Source organism: Mastomys coucha, unplaced genomic scaffold, assembly GCF_008632895.1.
Source record: "Mastomys coucha isolate ucsf_1 unplaced genomic scaffold, UCSF_Mcou_1 pScaffold18, whole genome shotgun sequence".
NCBI classification, from domain to species: Eukaryota; Metazoa; Chordata; class Mammalia; order Rodentia; family Muridae; genus Mastomys; species Mastomys coucha.
In genome coordinates, this window is record NW_022196900.1 from 67360893 (window position 1) to 67387982 (window position 27090).

At 47.1% G+C, this 27090-nt stretch overlaps 2 protein-coding genes and 1 non-coding gene across 6 annotated transcripts in view; all 3 read right to left on the reverse strand.

Moving 5' to 3' along the window:
* The window catches only part of Podn (podocan), an 18646-nt gene extending 13732 nt beyond the window's left edge, over positions 1-4914 (reverse strand). Inside the window, exons 1-3 of one of the 4 annotated variants that reach the window (XM_031378117.1) lie at positions 4533-4913; positions 2228-2343; positions 213-247 (exon numbers count right to left, since the gene is read on the reverse strand). The gene's annotated coding sequence lies outside the window, so the exon portion shown is untranslated. Of the gene's footprint in view, positions 1-186; positions 248-2227; positions 2344-4532 lie in introns of all 4 variants that reach the window. The other 3 variants (XM_031378115.1, XM_031378118.1, XM_031378116.1) reach the window with 3 other exon arrangements.
* Positions 4915-14475: 9561 nt separating this feature from the next.
* LOC116097233 lies at positions 14476-14581 on the reverse strand. The gene has a single exon (XR_004121288.1). It is a non-coding gene; the product is annotated as a U6 spliceosomal RNA (small nuclear RNA).
* Positions 14582-16375: 1794 nt separating this feature from the next.
* Positions 16376-27090, reverse strand: part of Scp2 (sterol carrier protein 2) — a 73812-nt gene continuing 63097 nt past the window's right edge. Inside the window, exons 15-16 of the mRNA XM_031378119.1 lie at positions 20387-20466; positions 16376-17372 (exon numbers count right to left, since the gene is read on the reverse strand). Coding sequence (XP_031233979.1) covers positions 17277-17372; positions 20387-20466 — 176 coding nt within the window. The 3' untranslated portion in view covers positions 16376-17276. The remainder of the gene's footprint in view (positions 17373-20386; positions 20467-27090) is intronic.

Here is a 27090-nt window from a genome sequence, read left to right on the forward strand (position 1 = left end):
CCACCCCCGCCACCCCTCTACAGATCATTATCCTCCCCGCCCCCATAGCTGATTCCACAGTCTTCTAGCCAAAGCAGCCAAGGAGAGGTTGGGGGTGGGGGAAGTGGGCCTCCAATTCACTCAGAGCAGGAGGCCAGGGAATGGATGCAGGGAAGGAGTTGGTCTTCACATACACAAGGTACTCACTGGGCAGGCTGGTTTTCTTCTCTCACCTTTGGCTTGTCTCCATAAAAATCCACAAGCTTATCTGTACAACAGATATATAATTTAGACCAACATTCTGAGCCAGACTGAAAATGTCTTCATCACTCATAGAGACCAGCTAGTAGAGGCCGGCCCACTGTGACAGCTGTTAAGGGCCCAAGCTGAGCTGCAGGGCTTCTGCCTCAGCCCATCCCAAGCTGCTTTCCTGGGGGCCAATCACACCAAGTGCCCGGGTCCTACAAGGAAACCTGGGCCAGGCTCCTGGCTAAGAGGTTCATGATCCCCTGTCCACTGAAGTAGATCCTCATGGCCACATGTGGCTGTGGAGCCCTTTAAGGTATGGCTAGTTCACACTGAGAACACACAGTGTGTGTGGATTTTAAAGGCACTGCAGAAAATAATATAAAACACCTCATTAATACTAATGATATAGAATCCCTAAACTTAATATATTGGATTAAACAAAATTAAGTTTACCTCTCTTACTTTACAGAAAAAAAAAATTATTTGTGCCAGGCATGGAGGTGCATGCCTTTAATTCCAGTGCTCCAGAGGTAGAAACAGGCAGAGCCCTGTGAGGTCAAGCCAGCCTGGTCTACAAAGAGAGTTCCAGGCCAACCAAGGCTTCGTAGTAAGAGCCTGTCTTTAAAAATATAAAAATTGCCAGGCAGTGGTGGCACATGCCTTTAATCCCAGCACTTGGGAGGCAGAGGCAGGTGGATTTCTGAGGCCAGTCTAGTGAGTTCCAGGACAGCCAGGGCTACACAGAAAAACCCTGTCTTGAAAAACAAACAAATATGTGTGTGTGTATGTGTGTGTATATACATATATACATACATTACATATACACCTCACGGGTAAGAAAGAAAACACTGAACTGAGTGTTGAGTGTATGGAGGTCAGGAGTGCACCCTCTCCTTCCATTCTTATTTCTAAGCCTGTACTGCATACCCCATGCTATCTGGGCATCAAGCTTCCTGATAATTCTCCTGCCTCTGCCTCCCATCTTGCACAGGAATGCCAGGATTATGCATGTGCCTATCTGCATCTGTGGATTCTGGGGATTGTACTCAGACCCGCACTGCTGACGCTTTTCCTCTCTGAGCCATCTCTTTGGCCTCTCGTTTTCTTTTTCTTAGCTTCCAGAATGACTTTATAGTCATTTGTGGCTCACACCATATTTGTGAGTCAGTGCTGCTCTAGGGTCTGATATGTCATCTGAGATAGAAGAGGGAGGCGTAGAGTTCATAGGAGCCCAGAGAAAGCATAGCCCTGCCATGGATGCCTTCCTAGAGGAAGTGAAGCCTATACTAGCCATCCTGACCGGCAAGCATCAGGCAAGAGTGCAAGAGATTCGGGGTGTGTGAAGGAAGGCCCGAGGTCAAGAGAGTCTATGTGGAAAACTCCACAAAGCTCAGCAGACTGGCACTTGGGAACCGGGAACAACACAAGCAGGCACAATGGCCACAGGTCCAGGCCAGGTTAGGCCATGGAGTATGAGCCTTGTTTCTGAAAGATAAGGAGCTACTGACGTGAAAAGGGCCAGAGACAGGCTGCAGATGGAAGCCGTGAGCAGGGCTGTTTGAAGGACAAAGAGGCTGAAGTGCTGGTACATGGACGGAAAGCATGGATTTCAGAGCAAGAAAGGAAGAATGGATGAGGCTTGGAGCAGATGCTCAGACCTCAGCATTACCTCCTGCACTCAGTACAGTGAAACTCGCTGAGCTCCGACTCTCTTTTGGGCTATAGCTTGCTGGAGCAATAGAAGGCTCAGGGTTAGGCATAAACTATGCTCCTAATTTGCAAGCAAATGGTCCCTACAGCTGCCCACCTCAGGAACCTCAGACTCCTCAGTAGCCCTCAGCCTGCAAGGTTAGGCTGAGCCTCCCCCATTCCAGGAGTGGAATGGATTTGTGAAAGACAGAGGAGAAAGACCTACAATATCATCTGCACAGATGCCCTGCTTTATAACTGAGTATGTTTAAAAAAAAAAAAAAAGTCAGGAGCAGGAGAGATGGCCCACCTGTTAAGCGCAGCTCTCTGCTTGCGGAAGACTGAACCCAGGACTCACTGAGATGACTCACAACCACCTGTAACCCCAGCTCCAGGGGGTCTGATGCTGCTGGCCCCGGCCAGCACCTGCACACACAAACACACAATTAAAAATAAGTCTTTTAAAAAAAGAAGGAAGAGCCGGGCAGTGGTGGTACATGCCTTTTATCCCAGCATTTGGGAGGCAGAGGCAGGCGGATTTCTTGAGTTCGAGGCCAGCCTAGTCTACAGAGTGAGTTCCAGGACAGCCAGGGCGACACAGAGAAACCCTGTCTCAAAAAACCAAAAAAAAAAAAAAAAAAAAAAAAAAAAAAAAAAAAAAAAAAGAAGGAAGAGCTGGGAAGTGGTGGCACATGCTTTTAATCCCAGCACTTGGGAGGCAGAGGCAGGAGGATTTCTGAGTTCGAGGCCAGTTTGATCTACAGAGTGAGTTCCAGGACAGCCAGGGCTACACAGAGAAACCCTGTCTCAAAAACCCAAAAAGAAGAAATGAAGAAGAAAAGGAAGAGGAAGAGGAGGAGGAGGAGGAGGAGGAAGAGGAGGAAAAAAAGGGCATGATGGCTCAGCCAGTGATGGTTATTAGCCTGCCTCCAAGCCTAATAACCAGAATTGCAACCCCAGGACCCACATGGGAGCAGGAGACAACCAATTCTGGCAAGTTGTCTTCTAACTCCCACATATGCTGTATGGCATGCACATACAAACACACAATAAGTAAATAAATAGATTGATTAAATTTAAGACTAGGATTAATGGTTGTCTTCTGCCCATAACCCCAAGCGCTCTTGAAGGCTGAGTAGGAGTTCCCCAAGTGAACAAAGTAGAGGGAAACCATGGGCAAGGTGTGTAGTAGTGGCAGGAAAGTGTTTAAGCATGTAAAAAGGGAATAGAAATTGGGTATGGAGGCCCAGGTTGCCGAGGGCATCAACCACCATGCCAGGATGTTGGTGATGGGGAGCCATCAGGGTTCCAGTAGGTCATGATCAGCACTCTTACGTATGACTACAGGTGCCACCTCCTACCCAGAATTCAGACGGAAGGGACAAAGAGTACCCTCTCATGGTGCACAAGTCATTGACACTCCTTACCTTACACACCGAAGACTGGGCCCAGGGCTCAAAAATATACGGAAGGAGGCAGAAGCCCCCAACCAGCCATTGATGACTTTCCCAGAGCAGCCCAGGCCCTTCCCAGTGGTGTTCACCTAGTGAACCCGAGATCTGAGCATTTGGGCTTTTCCAGGGCAAAAGGGAGGAGTGGAGGAGGAGAGGCCCACCCAGGGTTCCGCTCAGCCCTCAGCCCAGGGGCCCGCTCAGCCCTCAGCCCAGGTGCATCTCTGTGCCAGGCAGAGAGCGGTTTCACTTTCCCCAGCAAACAGGTTGCTAATGCTCATCCTTCTGCCGCCTCTGGCACACCTGCATCCCAGCCTGGGCGATAGCTCTCACTGCACGCCTTCTTCTCTCCGGCAGCTTCAGCAGCAGCTGCCTCCCAACGCGGGCCCCAGCACAGGAATCCCAAGCCGACCCCACCCCCTTCTTCCACCTGACTGCAGGTCAGGTATTCCAACTCACCCATCCCGGTCCACCCCACCCCCCACCCTGCATCAGGCTGATGGTGATTCCGTGGCCCACACAACTTGTGGACCACCATGCTCCTTTGCCCTGCCCCTTTCTGTGTTCTGCTGGGGGCAGCTGCGTAGACCGAGTGGTCGGAGTGCAGTGCCCTGTGTTAGACGGCATCTAAGCAGCCGAAGCCAAGTACCGCTGCTTGACTGTGTGCCTCACCTGCCCTGGAGCCCTGGGGACGGATTTCTGCCTTTCTGTGCTTGTTTCTGTATGTAAAGAGGTCGGTGTTGGACTCGGTGGAGCTCCCGAGGGACTGAGGTGAAAAGACGTAGGGTGCTCTGGGGCCCCAGTTCCACCTGCCCCCACAGTCTCTGTCACCCGCCCGTGTGCCTCCACCTCCCCTCCTCATCCGCTCGCAGATTCTTTCCAGATGTGCGCAGTGGGAGGAGCCCAAAGACTGGGACTGAACATCGAGTAGAAAAAGCGTCCCCTGCCCCTAGCTCCTGACCCCGCAGGGGGCCCGCCACCCCTATGGAGGTGTGCCTAACCGTGCCCCTTACGCAGGGTCCACCGGACGGGTCGGGATACCGTGACCCTTCCGGATCGCGGCTGGAGCGGTGGGCGCACGGTGGAAAGTCAGAGAGGGCTGCCCCGGCGCGGCCGGTGTGGCCCGTGGTCCCTTGGCTCCCGGGCCGCCCGCGTCCTTCCTACCTGCCGCTGCGCGCCGCGCCGTGGGCGGAACAGGCTCCCGGGTGTCCGCTGCGCTCCGCGGGCGCCGGCTCCTGTCATTCAAGTCGAGCCGTGGGCGCAGCGAGCCAAGTTTTGTTGTGGGTTCTCTCTCCCCGCCTCTCCCCCGGCCCCCGCCCCGCGAGCATCTGCCGGACGCCGGCCTCTCCCGACACAGGCGCAGGGTCCCACAGGGCGCGGGGAGAGAGGGAGGGCCTGAGCCCACGGCGCCGGCCTTGGCGGGGGCCCCACTTCCCGGGAGCTCGCGCCGCCGCCCGGGCCGGCCGCCGGACCACGCCCCCAACACCCGGTGCCTCCAGCGCACCACCTCCGCCTGGCAGCCTGCGGGCTGGGACCGCGCCCAGGCGGGCCCCCCGCACCTGAGGAGCGCCGAGAGGGCTCCTTCCATCCAGTTCCTCGGCGCCCAGCTTCTTCCCCAAGCCTGAGAGGAGTTTGCAACCTTTCTGGGCACAAGTACCTTTCCTGTTCCCTCTCCCACCCTAGCGTCCTGAGCTGTGGCTAACGCGCGGCGTCAGCCAAGACCCTGGCTGGATGCCTTCCCGGCAAAATTCCTCGTCCTCCTCCCCGCCATCCGCCCTCACACCACTGGCCCTGGGCCCACAACTTGGGTGAACCTTGAAGGAGAGTAAACTGGACCGGGGTCTTCATGCACACTGGTCCTAGGCACGGAGAAGGCACGGGCCTGTGCAAGGAGCACTTCAGGCACCACCACATTGCTCCCAGGAGCTGAAAATGGTTCCAAGCAAAGGCGCATTAAGTACTAGCAGCTGAAGCAACACTGTTTGGCGCCAAGGGCTTCGTGGTGGAAAGGCGATGGGACTGGGCTTGGGTGCTGCTTGACATCTCCGCTGTGAAACAAACCTGTCTCTCATACGTGCTCTGGCCTTTGGGCAGGACCCACCTAGCTCTCAGAGAGGGATAAAGATAATAAATCAAACATGGAACCACTTGGCCACCTGAACTGCCAAGACCCTGAATGGCTCTGGGAAAGTGACTCCAGACCTTTTCCTCCTGCGCTGTCTGGCATTCTGTTTATCTCTCCATGCATTAATCTATAGTCCTTACGGCCCTGCAAAGAAAGATGATTTCCCCATCTAATGAATGAGGATGTGGCCTATGCCAGGCTTCGTAACTAACATTATCATTCGGAGCTGGGGGTTCTGGTCCATCTACCCATCGCAATGAGCTGTCTTTGATGCAAACAGGCAGGTAGGTGAGTAAGGATAGAGCCTGTGTTTGAACCGATGGCCATCTGTTTCCATTACCCATCACTGAAGAACTTAACACGGATGGGAAAGGGAAATATTTTGCCTTCTTTGGCCTCAAATTCCAATCCTCTCTGAGCTCAAACTTGAAAGTTGGTATGATTCACAAGATTGGACAGGGCCCAACAGAGATGCATCTCGTGTTTTCTGGAAAGAGCCTAGATTCAAGTGGAGCTAAAAGAACTGGATTCTATTGACTGGATTACCCATGAACTAAAAATCTTCTAGAACAAGGAAAATCAGCACATGCTGAGTACCAATGAAGTGCCAGGCACTGTCCTTAAATATCCTGGCCAGCCCTGTGGGGAAGGTACAGTAGAATATCCCTGGAAGAGCCCGGGTGTTATAGGGCTAGACACTTGGAACACTACACATTCGCTTCCTCTACCATCAAAACTAACTCTGCCAAGCCAGTGCCCACACATACACTGTGTCTGGGCAGTGTTGAAGGCACCAGCTACATCCCAGCCTAGAGGGACGGTGAGTGTCTCTGTAGGAAATGGAGGTGATCCTGCCCAGAAGCAAGCCCTCTGGCTAACAGACGGGATGGGTACCTCAGTGACCACCTGTGCCTTTTCAGCTCCTTCATGCTGCTTCTCAGTGTCAGCATCTGTTCGGTCTAAGATCACTATAGTACATAGGGTCAAGTATAGGTTTTGGATGAAGACCTGGGCCCAAAGAAAAAATAAATGGCTATACATTAAAAACTGTCTATGTTAAACAGGAAAAATTCCAGGTCTCTGCACAGCTCTGGTCTCATAGTAAGTCCAAAAATAAAAAATAAAAAAATAAGACAGCTGCTTTTACAAGACTGCTATTCAGACCTGACTGAACTCCAAGAGAGACATCCAATAGAAATACAGACTAGTATCAAGGAGCACACCTGTAATCCTAGCACTTATGTGGCTTGGGCGGGAAGACAGCAAGTTTGAGGCAGCTGGACTATATAGTGAAATTCAAAGTGTTGGGGAAGGAGTAGAGAGATGGCTCATCAGGTAACACACGTGCTGCACAAGCCTGGTGTCCTGAGTTCAGATCCCCAGAACCCATGTTAAGGCCACACACTGTAGCTCACATATCTGTAACTCTAGAGTGCTCCAACAAGGAGATGGGAAGTGGACAGCACCCCCAAAGCTGTCTCAATCAAGTCCAAGGTGAGGGTTCACACTGGAAGTTGTCCTGACTCCCTACAGCACACTCTAGCCCCACCCCCATGCCTGAATTAACACACCAGCAGCTCACATATACACTAAGGTCTTTCTTTAAGATGACAAGTGTCGAGAGACAAGGAACTCCTGTAGTGCAGGGCCAAGTACTTTCTAATTAAAAAGAGAAGGAAGCAACACAGAGAGAGGGGGGAAGACAGAGCCTGTGTGACATGGAGCTAAGGCTGAAGGACAAGAAGGCTTGCTGGGGGAGTTGATATTGAAGAGGAGAGAAAAGGAACAGCATGCTATTTATTTATTATTCCTTACCATCAGAGAAGAAACAAATTCCTCCAACTTTGAGCTCAGGACTCAAGACCTTCCCTCATCCAGTAGCAGAGTCCTGAGTGCTGAGCTGCAGACAGGAGCTTGATCGGACAGAGTGCTGTTTGGGTCAGCGGGGTCTCTCTGAAGGTTTTCTTGTTGCTGCTGCTGTTCTTTTTTATCATTAGGACTAGGAATTGAATTCAGGTCACTGTGCATGCTAGGCCAGCGATCTCCAGCTAAGCCTGATCCTGATCCTCAGCCCTAACTTTTGTTTTGTTTTGTTTTTGAGACAAGATCTCATCAAGTTGCCCATGTCTTGAACTTTTGATCTGCTCACCTACTACTTCTCAAGTAAGTTTATAGACCTGCAACTAGCACATCTGACTGAAGGCCTCTTCTGACAGAGGCCAAGACTTGGGGCTGGGGAGATAGCTCAGTTGGTAAAGTGCTTATAGGAAGACCTGAGTTCAATTCCCAGCACCTATATCTAAAAAATATAGCATAATGGCACCTGTAGTCTCAGAAATTGGAAGTGCTGGGTAGAGACCTTTGGGACTTGCTGGCGGTTAGTCTAGCTTAATTGGTGATTTCTAGGCTCTCAAAAAATAAGATCGAAAGGGTAGAAATACAGAGCAGTTGGTAAAATGTTTGCCATGCAAGCCTGAGGACCTGAAGTTTGGATCCCCAGCACCCATGTAAAAGCCAGACATGGCCGCATATCTGCAAAGCACCCTAGTACTGTGGAGGCATAAACAGGCCAACCCTGGGAGCTCACTGGCCAGCCAGTCTAGCCAAACCAGTAAGCTTGAGGGATGCTGTATCAAAAACTAAGGTGGAAAGCAACTGACAAAGACCCCTAGTGAGAACCTCTGTCTCCAAAGACATGTGCACACATGTGTACATGAACACACACAAAGACAAATCTCATCAAGGAATTAGAGAATGATGGGTAAACCACAGCTGGAGGCAGAATTGAAATGTGGGCCCAGCGAGATTCTCACTCACAACAGCCATCCAGTGGTCGGACCAGAACCACTCAGACGGTACACCCCGGGGCTGCTTACACACTAAAAACTTGGAAGTGGCCGGGCAGTGGTGGCACATGCCTTTGATCTTAGCACTTGGGAGGCAGAGGCAGGCGGATTTCTGAGTTCGAGGCCAGCCTGGTCTACAGAGTGAGTTCCAGGACAGCTGGGGCTACAGAGAAACTCTGTCTCGAAAAACCAAAAAACAAACCAAACCAAAACAAAACAAAACAAAAAAAAAAACTTGGAAGTGTTTGAAGAGTCCACTTCTTCCAAAGTTATGAACAAGTCCAAATATAAAAAGTAAATAGGAGGGACGTCTCCTTTCTGGCTCACAGAAGAAATATTTTAAAAGGAGAAGTCCTCAAAAATGGCCATCAGTGACATGATCCGATGACCACTCAGCTATCACTAAGGTCGGACTCACAACATCCTCAGGGTTAGGATGCGTCTGCGGTCACTGCCTCTATTCTGCTCACTACCAGTTTTTATTGCCAAGAAGTTCAACTGATTCTTTTCTTTCTTTTTTTTTTTTTTAAGATTTATTTATTAATCTATAAGGTTTTGGCTTGCCTGTATGTGTGTGTACGATGTATATACCTGGATCCCCCTGCAACTGGAGTTATGGATGGTTTTGAACTACCATGTGGGTGTTGGGAATCTAACCAGGGTCCTCTGGAAGAGCAGCCAGTGCTCTTAACCATCTGAGCCATCTTTCTGGTCCTCAACTGATTTTTCAATGACTACTCATCCTGTATTTCTTCCCTTTACTTGTAATCACAAAACAAACTTGCACCCTCCTGATCTCTCCTTTGCTCACATGTGTGAGCTGGAGTCACACCATGCCCTTGGGTATCATCTCACCACACCTAAGGCTTCTTTGAGCTGCCTAAGCCAACCATTCATGTAGTGTCTTTGTGTCCATTTATTCCCACCCTAAGTACCTAGTATTGGACAGCCCTGTGTCTTTCATACTACAGAAGGTACTATATTCTAAAAGGTGAATTATAAAACAACTTGCAAGTGAAAAAAAGGTTAATAGTGGGTAGGTGATTATAAAATCAGTACTGTTTGCCTGTAACTCATGCAACCTTATTTTCTTTAAAGATTAAATTTCAATTACTTGTATGTGTGTGGAAGTGTCTGTGCACATGAATGCAGGTAGCCAAGGACCCAAAAGACACTGACTCTCCCAGGGGTTGGAATCTCAGACAACTGTGATCCACCTCATGTTTGTGCTGGGGATCAAACTCGGCAGCCCATGATCTAAACCACAGAGGCATCTCTCCAGCCCAGGCCTTGAACACACTAGGAAAGCATCCTACCACCAGGCTATACCTCTAACCCTGTTGCCTGCCATTTAAATAAATGGCACAGTATAATCAACTGTCCCCAATATACTTAATGTTTATGGCCACAAATGCAGCAACCCCAGGACAAGCATCTGCTGTGTCTACATCCTGCTGAAGACAGATCCGTGAATACTCACAGAAAAGACTTAAGAGAGCTGACTATATGACCGCCACTTTGGGCAGTGAGTTTTAGATTTTTAAAAAATAGTTCTTCAAGAAGTCTGGCTAGAATCCCATACAAGATAAAACATCCAGCCAAATGGAACCAGACTCCACACTTCTCAAGGGCCAGAAATCTAGCCCAATATTCTCTGTTCTTACCAAGAATTAAAGAGCTGTTTGTGGCAGCAGTCTCCAGACACATCTAAGATCAGACCCTTCCAGAAGATTTTGTAACTCTCTATTGAGAAAAACTAAAGTTTGGCCAAACTTGGCTGTGGTTCCTGATAGCCTGTAAATCTTTCAGGCCCCTCTTCAACTCTTTAGTACAAATCCCTAATTCTTACCAGAGTGGGTCCAACCCATGGAGTAATTTACATGGAGGTACAACCTGGCTGATTTCTTCTTTGGTTAATAATATCAATGGACTTTGTTGTGTTCAGAAAGCAGATGCTGCATAGGGCAGCTAGAACTGCAACATCTGGCAGAACCCAAGTCTTTGAATGTCATACTAAATGATTCTGTATCTGTTCATTTAGTTACTGCTTAGTGAGAGGCAATTAAATTTTAATGGTTCTGCCGGGCGGTGGTGGCGCACACCTCCCAGCACTTGGGAGGCAGAGGCAGGTGGATCCCTGTGAGTTTAAGACAAACCTGGGCCAGCCAGGACTACATAGAGAGACCCTGTCTGGAGGGGATAGGGGGGCTAAAGGGACTGTCAATGGTTAAGAGCACCTACCATTCCTACAGAGGACCAGGATTCAGTTCTCAGCACCCATGTTAAGCAGCTCACCACTGCCTGTAACTCCAGATCCAGGGCATCCAACATACTTTAGGGGCTTCCAGGGGCACCTGCATATTACACACACACACACACACACACACACACACACACACAAACATAATTAAAAATAAAAATAAGGGTTTTTTAAAAATTATTGGTTCTTGAGGAAGCATAAGAATATATATGGTCGATTAAAAGCAAACTGCGCTCAGTCCTAAACACAACTGATTATCTGAACTCAGCAAATTCTCAGAATATTTCACATCAATTATTTCTTCATATAAAAAACCTTTCTCAAATAACCTCAGCAATGATCTACTGAGTATTAATGTGCACTTGGCATTTTACAGCTATAACTGCTAACCCCCATACACAAGGCAGGCACAACCACTTCAAGATTTACTAGTTATGTGTGTGTGTGTCACATGTGTATGGACATCCAAGGAGGCCAGAGGCCTCACTGGATCCCCAGGAACTGGAAGCCACCCAACATGAGTGCTGAGATCCAAACTTAGGTGCTATGGTAAAGCAGCGAGGGCTCTTAACTGCAGCTCCAACTTAATAATAAGGTTTTATCTATGTGTGTGTTTTGCCTGCATGTATGTATTTGTATCACATGTGTGCCTGGGGCCTGCAGAGAGCAGAAGCCGGGTATTGGATCCCCTGGAACTGGAGTTAAAAGAATGTTTAGAGTCACTGTAGGGTTCTGGAATCAAACCCAGGTCCTCAGCAAGCGCAATAAGTACTCTTAATGGCTGAGCCATCTCTCCAAACCCTCAACGTTTAAAAAAAAAGATTTATTTTTATTGTCTTTATTCAAGTGTGTGTCCATGTGAGTGAAAGCCACATGTGTGCAGGTACAGACCCTTTGGAGCTGGAGTTACAGGCAGTGGCAAGCTCCCATGCGGGTGCTGGGTACAGATTAGATCCTCTATAAGAACAAGGGCTCTCAACCAATCGAGACACGGCCCCCCCCCTCTCTCTCTCTGGTTTTTTCGAGACAGGGTTTCTCTGTGTAGTCTTGGCTATCCTGGAACTCATTTTGTAGACCAGGCTGGCCTTGAACACAGAAATCCGCCTGCCTCTGCCTCCCAAGTGCTGGGATTAAAGGCGTGCGCCATCACTGCCCAGCTCCCCTCTCTTTATAGAAGGTGAAAAAAAAAAAAAAAACCAACCCAGACCTTCATTTATTATAAGCTCAAGGTGAAGACAAAACCACCTGATACACCCCTAAGTTTCCCAAAATACCAGGTTCCTCTAAATGTTTTGTTGTTTAAAATTGCTGCAACTCTCAGAAGAGAAGAACTGTTAGCTACAAACTTTATGTTCCTGATCTATTTCCTTAAGGTGACATACACAGGGAAAACCAGAATACTTATATAACTGTTCTTTTACAAAGTATTTCATAGCTGGGCATGATAGCACATACCTTTAATCCCAGCACCGGGAGGCAGCGGCAGGTGGATCTCTGTCAGTTCAAGGCCAGCCTAGTATACAAATCAAGTTCCGGACAGCCAAGGCTACACAGAGAAACCCCGGGGGTGGGGGGCAATAAAGTACTTCACAACCTAAAAGGACTCTTAGACTGGATGTGGTGGGGCATACCTGTTCATAATCCCAGCTGTGGAGCTGTGGGCTGTGGAGGCAGATCAGGAATTGGAGGTCATCCTCGGCTACACAGTGAGTTAGAGCCAGCCTGGGCTATAAGGAGACTGTCTCAAACAGACAAAACTTTAACTATTACTGTCTAATCTTCGTTACTTCAGGAAACAATTATTGGGGCTGGAGAGGCGGTCCACTGGTTAAGAGCTCACACTGCTCTTGCTGAGGACCCGAGTTCAGGTTCTAGCATTCACATCTAGTGGCCTGCAGCTGCTTGAAACCCTAGTTTGAAGGTTTTTTTTTTTTTTCTTTAAATGGCCTTAAAAAACAAATGTTCCAGGAACATTCAAGATATTTACAGTTTAAATGACCTGATTACCTTTGTAAAGAAAGAAGCTAAAGGCCAATGCAGCTTGAATGATTTATACTAACTTGGCTTGCAGGAGGCAGAGCTGGCCTGGTCAGGTACTGATCCCAGAGGCCTCCCTGTCCCCCATCCCCCTTCCTCCTACCCAGGCTTTCTACCGTTCCTCAACTTCTCCAGGAAGATGGCAGGAATCTATATGAACTTGTCTGGAGAAAACAGCAAAGCTCATGATTAAGCAACCCATCAACAACCCCACTGCCACATTTCCTTCAAGAGCATAAATGAACTGACCTTTCTTACCACTTAACTTCAGGATCCCATTTTTAGCTGAAAGACTTATGAGACATTCTAAATGTTCTCACAGAAAGATCAGGACAAGTCAGGCTAAGGAAGAATTCCTAATGTGAATTCCTAATGCTTTCCTTCATCGTTAGGGCAGCAGATGGTCTATGTAACAAACTCCAATTCTGTAACTAGGTTTCCATCCTCAGACATGCCCTTTAATTGAAAGTGTTGGTAAGCTCTTTTCTCTTCTCTTCTCTTCTCTTCTCCCCTCTCCCTCTCCCTCTCTCCCTCTCTCCTCCCTCTCCTCCTTCTCCCTCCCCTCCTCCCCTCCCCTCTTCCCCTCCCCCTTCCCCTCCCCTCCCCTCTCCTTTCTTCCACTCATTTAATCAATGACAATCAAGCCTGAGGGGTGGAGCAGAGACTCAAACTAGGTGCATGGGAAGCAGGTTTTGCTCCTAATAAGCTCTCCGGAGGGAGACAGAAACATAGGCCCAGGAAGGAATGTTGTGTGTCAAGTGGGGACAACTTCCTGAAAGGATGGAATTTGAGTTTCTAAGTGTATGGGGACGGGGATTGAGTGGCCAGGGTGGACCTGGAGAACAGCAAGTGCAATAGTAGCTGGCTTGAACTTCAGTGTATCAAGTGACGTGCCTGCACAGAATGAATTCTTGGGAACCAAGCACACTACAATTCTCATTTATGTCACTGAATTCTTATTTATGTCACTGAATTTTACAAAGCCAGTCCCAGTCCAGCCTTCATCCCTACTATGCCATCGAGCCGGTTTTGTTTTGGTCTGATGATTTCCATGATGCCAATTCTGTCAGATATCAAACTACTTTGGCCTCATGGACCCTTCCCAATTTTGGCTATGCTCTTCTGAAGTTTGCCATCTACCTCACCTCTGGTTTACCCAAGGCTTACCCAAACGCTATTCCCCAACTCTAAGTAATACATTCCATCCATTCCTGAAGCTTTAAATTCAAGCCCCGTGTGCACAAAGTCCAAATGTATGCCTCCAATTAACTTAGCTCTGAGCTTATCTTGTCAACTGGACGCCTTCCCAAATACTTCTAACCTGGGATTTCTTAGGCACCCCAGACTTAAGTTCAAGAGGTAAGTGTTTCAAACACTTCTGTTCAGGTCTTGCTGTGGCCCAGAGAGGGTCCACTCTGCAGGTAGCTAGCCACTGGAGTCAGCTCACCCGTGTCAGGAGGCCAGGCTCTGCCAGCTAGCTCTGCCTCTGCCTACTTTCCCACACCTTTCTCCATTACTGACAGACATATTGTCGGAGAACACCATCCCTTTGCCTGTAGACACTTGCCTTGCTCAGTATATCACCTTACAGCCATGAAGGTGGAAGCCAACACCATGACACTGTCCTACATTCAGTCCCTGCTCCGGGGGGTCATCATCTGGTCACAGACACCCCACCTCTACCCTTTCCAGGTACATGTGGGCTTTTGAAGTTAGGTGGGACACCCGACTTTTCTTGTTTTCTGTTCTAATGAGACTGAATTTATCCAACATCCTAGTAAAAGTTTTGATTGTAAGAATCCAAAAGTATAAAGAGTATGAAATGGATTTACAGATTTTAAAAACATGGAACACTTCACAAACTTGACTGTCAACATTGCATGGGCCATGCTAAACATCTCTGTGTCATTCCAATTTAGTATTTGTGCGGCCGAAGTGAGCACACGTGGCTTTATTTGAACAAAGAGACAGGACCAAGAGCGTTAAGGACCCTTCACCCTTTTGTTCTTTCTCTGCCATGGTGGCAGGCTGGATAGCGGCAGAGCGACACACACAGAAGCCCTGCCTTCAGCTCCCAGCGGCTGCACCGGCACACCTTATACAACTTACAGGATGAACCAGCCCTACTACCCAACCTTCCGCTCTCACCGTGGGCCTGTCCTTCCGACCCACTGTGGTCTACGCATGTTGACCCCTGGGCAGCTTTAGAACAGGCCACCTTTTAACTCAACATTCCTAACTGAGTTCTACCCTTCTTAGCTTTCCATTCTCAGTTTAAAATGACTTCTTCCTAGGTGTGTCTAACTGCAAGCCTCTGTCATAGCACCCCGGTCATCTGCTACACAGCTCTCCACAGTTTGTAACAATTCTCTCCAAACGTCTCCTTGTCTGTACTGTCTCCTGAAGCTCATCGCCACCTCCAGGGCTTGCGCTGCACTGTAGTGTACACTGTAGCTGCTCATCAAATACCAGGGAAGTGAATAAGAGAAGTGAAGAAGCAGCTGCAGAAGTTGGGCAGAACCCTGCAGCCATCATACCATGAGAGCAGGCGGTGGTGAAGACACCAAAGGGCCTGTCACACTGCATCACTTGCAAGTTCTATCCCTGACCCGCTAACCTCTTCTTTTCAAACCATTAATGCTCAAGGAAAATGTACTGGCTCTGCAGTTTTCCACTAAGTATTTCCCTGTCTTACATATAAATTACATTTGTATGTGAATATATTTCAACATCAGTAACATTCTACATTTATACGGTTTCTAGATCCTATTTCTAGAATCTTTTGTTATCTAAGACCAGAGAGGGCAGATGGATGCCACAAACGCAAACTACAGAGAAATCTGGCATTTCACTTTCTCCTTGGTCTTTCTTCTCAGCGTTAAGAAGCCACCCTGATTTGAACTCATAACCTCTGGAAGAACAGTTGGTGCTCTTAACCACTGAGCCATCTCACCAGCCCCCACATGGTGGCTCACAACTATCCTTAATGGGATCTGATGCCCTCTCCTGATGTGTCTGAGAACAGCTACAGTGTACTTACATATAATAAATAAATATTTAAAAAAAAAAAAAAAAAAGAAGCCACCCTGATTAGGAAGTGGGTCTATGAATCCATCCTATGGGATCTGAGGTCAACCTGTCTGGGTTTAATTTATCCTCAGGCACTGTCAACCTAATACCCTGCCAATCACAGGAGATGGAATCAAACCACCTGACTTCTGATCTCTGACCTTTGGGTGAAAGAACAAGAAGAGCTGGGCATACATCTGGGCACAGTGTCACACCTGTGATCCCAACATTCAGGAGGCAGAGGCAGGAGGATTACAATTCCAAGACCAGCCTGGGGTATGTGGAGAGTTCAGGCCAGCCAGGATTACATGACTCTGACTCAATCTCCTCTCCAAACAAACAACTAATCTAGGGACTGCTCAGCTCTCTATCATAGTGGGGGACCACCAACTCAAACCTCTCTTCTAACAACCCAGAAAACAGGGTCCAGGTACGCAGTAACTTACTTGCCTCAGAGAGGCAGTCCTTCATCAAGAATGTGTTCTTCCCACTACATGGCCCGCCTCCCCAGACAAGAACTAGCAACTGTGTGAAAGCAACTGGCAGATAATGTTTTTCGACATCAGGGTTATAAGGCCCCAATGTTTTCTTTGCTCCACAGCCTAGAGAACACTGGGGAGAGGGGAGGGGGAAACTCATACACAATAAAAGCCAAGGAAATCAGGAAGAGTTGTTTTAATTTTCTTTTTATATCTTCCAAAAGCATATTTTTATCCCAAACCTAAATTATAACAAATAGCATTAGAATTAGAAAAACTAGGAAGATAAATGCAGACAATCAAATGTATGAAAAAGGAAATTTGTAAGACTCAGTTTTATAAACTTATTAATATGAAACTATAATTTGAAGCCTGCATCTCTAGAAGAAACTTTATTTAATTATTTTTAGTAATGGCATCCAATGGCTCCGATACTCTGATTTTTAAAAAGATGCCCATTTAAAAAAATATTTTAAAAACAGCTCTGTTCGGCTGTAAATTCTCTCTTAAGCTCTAACCATGATTCTTGTATTTTATTTGGGAAGAAAAGAACTGTTTCTGATGGCATGAAATGAACATTTTTAAAGTTTTTTTTTTTTTTAAAATATTCAGTACAGAATTTTATTTTAAGAACTATTAGTGAGAAACTGATGCAGGTAATTAAGTGTGAGATACTACTTCCTGGTCAACTATGGAAATTTGTCTCTTCTCCAGTCCCCCTAAGGGGAAATGTCATACCGAGGGTCCAACACAATGATCCTTAAATATACTTCTAAGCAAAACAAGGGCTCTGTTTACACAGTCTTTAGATTTTACTATTCTGAATTTTATTCTGAATCTCAAGTTTACCCCAAACCATCATTGACATAGTAGCTTTATCAAGCATAGCAGAATGCAAGTCCTCAAGGCAGCTGCAGGCTGGGAGGCCTATGTACCCCCAGCTTGGGGGACATACAATTGACCACACCCACTTAGCAACAAATCTATCTCATGCTATTCAGGAAGTGTCAGTCTAAGTCCTGACAATGAGACGTGGATTTCTACATATCTACACATCTCATCTTGATGTCCTGAGGTAGCTAAAGGGACTCCTCACAGCTTGGCTTTGCCCGGCTGAAGCTGAAGGTTCTGCAGTTTCATGGCCAGGCCCATGTTACCAGCAATTTTCAGTTTACCTTGAAAGAAGGCCTGTGGGTGATAAAAAGGAAACTTGTTAGTGTGTTTTGTTCAGAACCTGCCAATGCTTCTAGCTTATCCAGGCCCGAGATCATCCATCCAGGTCCATAACTTTCTGCAAAATACAGACCTTAGCTTTTTGGAACAGATTTAGAACCAGACCTTGAAAGGAAGAATTCCCAATAGCCATGCTTTATGGAATCAGAAGAAATCAGAATCCTCAAATATCTTCTCCTAAAGCTTAGGGCTCTCTACCTCAAATGCAGCATACCTTGTGCAGATACTAGGCGAGACAGATCAACACTAGATGAATTTTCTTGAAAACATTACATATGGGCTTAAAATCTAAAAATGAACATTTCACCCAGAGGAATTTGAGATTAAAGTAGCAGATTTCTTGGTTAAAGGGGCTGCTGGGGAAAAGCACACTCAAAACCCATTTAGAAAGTTCAGGAGTCAACAGATGGTTGGAACAGCACCGAGGCCTTTGTTCCACTCAGCTCTCCCTGAAGGGCTGGTCCATGCAGAGGACAACCTGTTCACTGAGGCAGATTCCTGTTACTCTGGCTCACTGAGGAGCCTCTGCCACTCTGAAGGGCAGAGTAAACGGTTCCATTTAACAGGGCTAGGGATTAGATCACATGACATTTACTAAATTTACTGTGTAACAAAATCCCAGGGAGACTCAGAGGTAGCAAAATGAAGAACATAGCATGATTCCTGCTACAACTTATGTTTTAACTCAGTATTTGAAATAAGGAAGAGCTGGATGAGAAAAGTTCCTTGTAGTTAGATGTAAGCAGCACTGCTGGGTTTTTCCACACCCTGGTAAGGATCACTAATACCCCCAGTCCTCCTGTAGGGACAAACTAAATATTTCCTTTTTATATGGCAGAAAGCTTTCTGTCTGACGACTTAAAGGTCAGACAGAAACACAATATGTGTTTCTCACATATTGTGTCTCAGAACACAATATATTTAACATATGTTATTTAAAAATACAAACCAGCTGTTCGACAGAAATGCACCACCTTCTCCTTTTAAAGCTACAGGAGAAAATAATGGAGAAAGCATGCGTGTCATCCACTGAGGAGCCAAGCCTGAGGACCATGCTAATCTGGCCCCTTAGGTGTTCTTTGTCTGTGCATTTCTGCTGGCAACATCACAGCTTCGTCTCAACTAGAGCCAGACACTGAAATTAGAATTTCCACTGCATTTAATGATTCCCACTCAGATCATCTCGTAAGCATGAGGAAAGGCTATTAGCACATTACAGAAAGGTCTGCTACTTCAATCTTCAGTTCTTCTGGCTGTTAATGGGCACGAAGGAAAATACGCTGATGCCATGCCCCCCAAAACACTTGTACATAGATAAACTATAGGAGATCAAGGACAGTGTATGTGTGAAGTGTGTGTGACTCTCTAAGAGAGCCGTGCACCGTGTATGAAGTGTGAACCTCTGCCGGAGCTGTGCAGAGGCTGTACAGAACGGGTGCAGCAGCTGGGACGGGGATGGCAGCCAGCTCCTGTGCTGGTGGCCTCTGTCTCATCCAGGTTTCTGGGGTGGACTGTGGTTGGTAATGCCAGCACAGGGCAAGCGCTGCACTGAAGCACCACAGGTACGCACTGCTCAGTCATGGTGTTACTGAGGCACACTAAGAAAACCCATTTAAAAAGGGATACAAATGGAAACTAGGTTTAGTTTTGTCCAATCATGAATTATCTGGGAATACTAGAAACAAAATCTAAAACAGCCAAGACAACAATTAAAAATGATGTTACAGCCAGGCGGTGGTGGCGCACGCCTTTAATCCCAGCACTTGGGAGGCAGAGGCAGGCGGATTTCTGAGTTCGAGGCCAGCCTGGTCTACAGAGTTCCAGGACAGCCAGGGCTATACAGAGAAACCATGTCTCGAACCACCCACCCCCCAAAAAAAAGATGTTACAATAGAGGAAAGTCTTGGGCTTCTTTTCTGCTGATAGAGGGCTTAGTGTATCTAGTCTGGTGCCCTCTGTTTATTGGGAAGGATTAGATTCCTCCTTTACAACTTGGGAGCCAGGAAGAACCATATGTGGCCCGTGCACATTTTAGATAAATACACCTTTAAATCTAACAACTGTTTATAGCAGCCTAAAACCATCAGGTATTGTGCTGTTCTAGAAACACCCAGAACAGTAAGATGTGACCTGTCCTTCCATGACCCTCAGGATCTAATGGGGGAAGAGACAGACTCATTACGAGTGCTAAGCTAGTTCACAAGAGAGGCTGTACTCAACATGTCAATCAGTCCTTGGAGGAGGTGATCCGGAAAAGGCAAGTCGGTCAGGAAAGGAGAGTTTAGGAACAAGAAGAGCTTGGGTACAAAGAGGAGCTCAGAAGACCATATTCAACACCACTTCTTCTTCCCTAAAGTGTTCCCTTCTACCACGCCTTGCTAACTATGTGGTAAGCCTTTCCATGTGGGCTGACCACAAACCAGGAATGGCATATTGGATGTGTTTGATGAGAGAGAGAGAGAGAGAGAGAGAGAGAGAGAGAGAGAGAAGAGGAAGAAGAGGAGGAGGAGGAGGAGGAAGAGGAAGGGAGGGAGGGAGAGAGGGAGGGAGGGAAGGAGGGAGGGAAGGAGAGAGAGCACAAACACAAATACACCAAGGCCCGAGATCAACACAGGGTGTCTTCCTCAGTTTGTTCTCCACTTTATTTTGTGAGATAGGACCTCTCACTGAAGCTGGAGCTCGCCAGCTCAATAGCCTAGCTGGCCAGTGAGCTCCAGGGATTCATGTGTCTCTGTCTCCACCGCACTGAGACTGCAGCCATGTACAGCCACGCTGGGTGCTAGCAATCCAAACTCAGGTTCTCACACTTGTGCGGCAGGCACTTTATAGGGTAAGCTCTCTCCCTAACCTCTGCACCGAACTCTCAGTCTTCCACACTAAGGGTAGGGACATTTCAGGCCCCTCTAATACCCAGGACGGTGTGGTCCTACAAATGTCTGTCCCGTCTGAGTCGGAGCCCCCGTACTCACCGACTGAGGGTTCATTTTTCCAGTCATCAAAGCCAGCAAGTCTGAGTCGGCCATGGTGATTGTGCAGTCAGCCTTCTTGTCTAAAGCAGACGTGTGCAGGAGACAAGGAGAAAGAGAAGAGGGGACATTAGGACACAGACACCCAGACTCCACTCCTTCCCCGAGACACGGGTGGAGCAGCATGAGAACAGAGGCCAGGAATACTTCTGTGGCAGGCCATAAGACAAGATAGCCTTGATGTTCAATAGCGTTGTAGCATCCAATAGGTAAGAAAGCACTGTGTCCTCACCATGGGACACAAGGTAGCCATTGTCAGGAAGGTGAAGCTAGATGTACTGATCTGGAAAACTGTGTTGTATTTGTGGCAGCAATGGTATAGAGACAGTTGTAAAGTAAACCTCAACAAGGATTCCACTTTTGCTCAAAAATAGTATTCAACAACAGAAGTAAAGAAAACCAACTGTCCTCTTAGATAAGGATGTGCTATTGTTACTGTGGTTGACAGACTCAGGGTGGCCTCATGATCCCTTGGGCCAGGGTGAGCAGGACCTGGTTGCTTCGGCCAAAGGAATGTATCAACACGGCTGGAGTGGGATCCGTCTTGCCAGCACTCACATTTGCTCTCCTGTTGCTCTGAAGACGGAGCTGGCCCACTGTGAACTTCCACTGAGAGGGCCGTGCTTTCCAGGGGGCGGGGGCAACTAAAGCTACCAAAGCCACGGGAGATATCTGTGCCAACAACCTGTGTCAGCCTCGATGCTGAAACCAATCAAACCTCCAGATGGAGCCTGGCCCTGGCCAAGAACTTGACTGTGTTTTATATAACCCTATGCAGAGAATTGAGCTAGGCTGTAATCAGCTCCTTATCCATTGGAAACATGCACCCCCTACTATATAGCCCAGGCTAGCCCCAAACTGGGATTATAAGTACAAACCTAGCTAAAGTGTATATTCTTTTAAACCATTAGAAAGTCATGATAATTTGTTTTGCAAGAAAAAATTACATAATTACCTAGATATGGGGCTGACCAACTTTTTTTTTTTTTAATAAAAGACCAGACACTAAGTATTTTAGGCTTTGAGGGTCACCAGGTCTCTGTCACAATTACACCGTTCTGTAGAAGCAGTCTAAACAAGCAGCCACGGGTAACACGCAATGAGCAGCTGGGTGCTTTTGCTTTTGGGTTTGTTTTTTTGCATTTATTTATTTGTTTGGTGTGTGTGTGTGTGTGTGTGTGTGTGTGTGTGTGTGTGTGTGTACGTGTCCATGTGCACATGCACACACCCATGCTCATGTGTTGTCAGGCTTGGAGGTTAAGTGTGCCACTGAGCCATCTCACCAGGTGGACAACAAGTTTTAAATCAGTGTCAGAGAGGGGAAGGAGGGGAAGGTACTTACAACTCACAGATCTACAAACAGTGTGTCTACAACAGCGAAAGAACTCCTAACACTCGGCTGAGAGAAGCTAGGGGAGGGGCTAGGGAACAGCTCAGGTGTTCAGAACAAGTGTTCAGATCCCAGCACCCACATAAAAAGCTGGGTGTCACAGCACTGGGGGGAGAGGCGTGGGGACTAGAAGGTCACTGCGGCTTGCTGGCCTCAAGCCCAGCTCTGGGTTTAGGTGCAGTAAGAGATCCTGTCTCAAGGGAATATGACAAAGTGACAGATCAGGATACCTGATGTCCCCTCTGAGCCCCACAGGTGTGCATTCACCATACACATACAAATATGCATGGCTGTCCTAGAACTTACTAGGTAGATTAGTCTGGTCTTGAACTCACAGAGATCTGCCTGCCTCTGTCTCCCTTGTGCTGGTACTAAAGATGTATGCCAACATGACCCAGCTTAAAAGGTTTTTTGATTTGTTTTTTTTAAGGTAGACTTTATTGAATATAAATTATAATTATACCCTGACAGACATGACTTAAAAACAAAAACAAACAACCTACCTGTACTGGGTCCTATAAAACATGTGAGACGACTGATATAAAAAAAACCTGCCTGAACTGGGTCCTATAAAACATGTGAAATACTGATACAAAACAGGGGCTACAGCACAGCCCCTCTTAACACTCCCACCCCAAAGAAATATCTGAAGTTATTCCAGCACAAAGGGACAAACTCACTAAAAAGTCAGACTTCCCAGCAGTCAGTGTTTTAGGCAATCAGTCAGTACAACAGGGTCCAATAGTTGGCTCCTTCCTCATCTTATAAGAGATTAGCTCAAATAAAAGTTGACCTTTCCAGGGCTGGAGAGTTGGCTCAGAGGTTAAGACACTGACTGCTCTTCTAGAGGTCCTGAGTTCAATTCCCAGCAACCATATGGTGGCTCACAACCATCTGTAATAGGATCTGATGCCCTCGTCTGGTGTGTCTGAAGACAGCCTACAGTGTACTCATATTAATAAAATAAATCTTTAAAAAAATGAAATGAAGCCGGGCAGTGGTGGTGCATGCCTTTAATCCCAGCACTTGGGGGGTGGGGAGAGGCAGGCAGATTTCTGGTTCAAGGCCAGCCTGGTCTACAGAGTGAGTTCCAGGAGACCCAGGGCTAGACAGAGAAACCCTGTCTCAAAAAACCAAACCAAAACAAAAAAACCCAACCAAACAAACAAACAAAAAATAAATAAAAATAAATAAAACTCCGTGCAGCTGAGAGAGGTCACGTAACTTGCCTAAGATAACATAGTAGATGCATCCGTATCACATCAATTCCCACAATGCTCTACTGACAGAAACCTCCCACTGACAGGAGACAAAGAGAAGCAGGGAAGAATGCACTTTGCTGAAGAGACTGGGTCAAGATCTGAACTCAGGTCTAAGAGCTTCCAAAGGCCTTCTCTATTCTCTGTCCATACAGGGCCAGGGTGAGGACTCAGCAGCTGAGGGCAGAAGGAAGGAAAGAAGAAATAACTCATCATATCAGAAGTAGGCTTCTGGGAGAGAAGGAACTCATAGAGAAGATAGTAAAAGTCATCCAAGAAGCAAGGAGAGATGATGGGAGACACACAAGATGAATGAGATACGTCTAACTCTTACAGTAACACACCTCCTGCTGCTGTGTACACACCAGGACTGCAGTTCTCATAAACCCAGTTCAAACTGGGCCATGCCGCTGAGGCTTTCATACCGCTAATATCTAACAAATGGGCATTGTTGGTGGGTGTAAAGGGAGCTGGCGGTGTCCAGTGGTGGCTTTTACAGGCTAAGCCCACATTTTAACACGACGCCTGGCTGCCAAGAAGTGTCAGGTTTAGCAGAAATTACCCCTGCCCCAGGTTAGGCTATTCAGGCCTGGAACAAGGTACCTAAAAGGGGGAGGAGAGCACATGGCAGGTGTCTGCAGGGAGTAAGGCTTCTCTGACATCATTCAACAGCATTCCGTGCACAAACCATCTTTCATGACCAAACAACCAGCTAAACAGAACATCAAAGGAGAATTTTTAAAATTACCTTAACATCCCTCAGGAAATAGAAATCTAAGTAACTTTTTTTTGTTTTGTTTTGTTTTGTTTTTTGAGACAGGGTTTCTCTGTGTAGCCCTGGCTGTCCTGGTCCTGGAACAGACCAGGCTGACCTCAAACTCAGAAATCCGCCTGCCTCTGCCTCCCAAGGGCTGGGATTAAAGGTGTGCACCACCACTGCTGGGTATTTATTTATTTATTTATTTATTGGCCTCTTTTTCTTGAAAAGCCTTAATGAGGCCATTGTGGTGGCCATTGTGGTGGTGCACAACTTTAATCCCAGTACTTGGGAGGCAAAGGCAGGAGGATCTCTGTAAATCTGAAGCTAGCCTGATCAACTGAGTGAGGTCCAAGACAGCCAGGGCTATACAGAGAAACACTATCTCGAAACATATTATATCAAATAGCTTTCAAAGTTACTATCATGACATTTTCTTTTGTTTGTTTGTTTTAAAAGTACTTATCTAGGCTGGAGAGATGGCCCAGTGGTTTAGAGCACTGACTGCTCTGCTCTTCTGAAGGTCCTGAGTTCAAATCCCAGCAACCACATGGTGGCTCACAACCATCCATAGTGAGATCTGACGCCCTCTTCTAGTGTGTCTGAAGACAGCTACTGTGTACTGTAGATGTAATAATAAATAAATCTTTAGACCGGAATGACCGGAGTGACCAGACCAACCGGAGCAAGCAGCCCTCATTCCCAGCAACCACATGATGGCTCACAACCATCAGTGTAGCTACAGTGTACTCATATACATAAAATAAATAAATAAATCTTTTTTTAAAAAAAGTACTTATCTTATGTGTATGAGTGTTTAGGCTGCACATTGTCTGTGTGTGTGGTGTGCTTAGTGCCTGCAGAGGTCAGAATAGAGTGCCAACTACCTTGAAACGGAGTTATGAACAGTTATGAGCCACTATCTAGGTATGGGGATTGAACCTGACTCCTCTGCAAGAATTCTCTTAACCTCTGAGCCATCTCTCCAATCCCCTATCATGGCATTTTAAACTCTTTAGTAAGTTGGTCCCAGCCCTTCGTCTTTCTGTGCCAGCTCCTGCCTAGCAAAGAAACCACCAGTGCAATGTGGCCACTGTTTTAAGTGCCAATTGTTCCTTCCTTTATGCCCTGTTCACGTTTCTGAGGGCCAACCATGTGTTGGGTGCTACTTGAAGCACTAGGAATGCAGCAGTGACCTAATGGACAAAAGCTCTGCCTTCATAGAATGCATTCTCAAGGGTGGGGGCGGGGGTGAGGTGGAGGTGGGAGGGAAGCAAATAATGAGAGAGATGAGTGCTACAGAGAAAAGTCAGGAAGAAAGCAGCAGTCAGCGAGGTTACGGAAGGACTTGCAGAGGAGGAGACTTTTGGATGAAGACCAGGTGATGAAGCTATCCGGTGAAGAGAGCACTGCAGGACACACAGGTGGCCAGATGATATGCTGTCATCACAGAAACTCTGTATTATTACTTGAGGAAGGAGGCAGGCTGTGAGCAGAGCTGGATACAGACCCAACCTTGGTTTTGATCATCAGGCTGCTGTGTAGAGAACTGAGGGACAAGGACAGGAGAGAGAGATAGACACAAAGCTCAGATCCACTGGGATGTAGTAAAAACCAGGATTCGATGGTGAGTTAGACTATAGAGTATGAGGAAAAGAGGGGCCAAGGATGACCTCGGAGCTTTTGGACTGAGGAACTAAGAAAACACAATTTACTGAGAAGAGGGCAGACCACAGTAGGACATGCTTTAAGGGGAGAGGGGGCCCAGAGCTCTGTTTACACATCTCTAAGATATGTTACGTGTTGCCATGGCTTAATGTGCCCTCTAACACACACTGAAATCTACTTTCTAGTGTAGCAGTATTAAGTGGCAAAGCCTTTTAAAGGGGCTAAGGGCCACGAAGGCTCTGCCCTCAGCAGTAGATAGATTCCATTACCCCAGGGGTAAGCTCTTGAGAAATGAAAGGGTTCAGCTCCTACCCTGATCTCGCTCCACTGCCCAGGAACACAGGAACAAAGCTCTCCCACCAGGTGCAGTGGGTCTGTGGTAGATTCCTAGCCTCTGAGAATGGGAACCAACTAAACTTAGCATGTCTCTAATTCACCCAATCTCTGATATTTTGTTGGAGCCCATGTGGAACACAGAAACCTGGGAGTCATCAGCAAATTGTTTTTAAACCATGAAGATACATGAGATCCCCAGGGAGTGAATGAACCAGAACTAAGCCTTGCAACACTGCGATGCCTAGAGCTTAGGAAATGAAGAAATTATCAAGACAAGCCTAAATGTCCAGCCAGTAAATAAATGAAGGAAACGGCCTGAGCATGTGATACGAAGACTGGAATTAACTACCGCATCTAGCAAAGTCGAGATTACTAAGGACCAAGGCAAGAACACGTTTGGGAGAGATCAGACAAAAGCTATGGAATGAGTTCAAGAAAGGATTGGATGAGAGGAAGGAGAGCTAGAACACAGCCAGGTCTCGCAGGGTCATCAGCAATGCCCTGGACAATGTGATCTCAGGAGACCAAAAGGAAACTCTTGCAAGCCCCACATAGATTCTATGAATCAGGCTGTTTACTGGTAAGAAAACTGAAGCTTGATGTGTGGCTAATTTGTTGACAACTTGAAATAAGCTGCAGTCACCTGGAGAGGAGGGAACCTAGATTAAGAAAACAGTTCCAACAGACCAGGCCGTTGGCAGCCCTGGAAGGCATTTTCTTAGGGATGGACGTGGGAGAGCCCAGCCCATTGTGGGTGGTGCACTCCTGCGCTGGTGGTCCTACATTCTGTAAGAAAGCAAACTCAGCAGCCATGAGGAGCAGGTCAGTAAGCAGCCTTCTTCCACAGCCTCTGCATCCGCCCCTGCCTCCAGGTCCCTGCCCTGCCTGAGTTCCTGTCCTCACTGCTTTTTGATAATAAACTGTTATATGAAGGGAAATAAGTCCTATCTTCCTCAGGTTGCTTTTGACCACTGTGTTTCATCACAGCAACAGAAACTCTAACTAAATTTACTCAGAGAGGCTGAATAACTAGACCAAGGTCAGACTGGAGCGACAGGGCCAAAAATCCAAGCCACATGTGTCTAAATCCCAGTCTAAGACTAGTATCTCTTGTGTGGTGTCCCCAGCTTTGGAGGGGGTGGTCAGAACCTTTATCTTCCCAAGGGTTGAACAGTTCTTTTCCAGGACTTGTCACCTCTGATGCAGGCCTATGTGAAGCCCTGTGAACTCGCTCTTG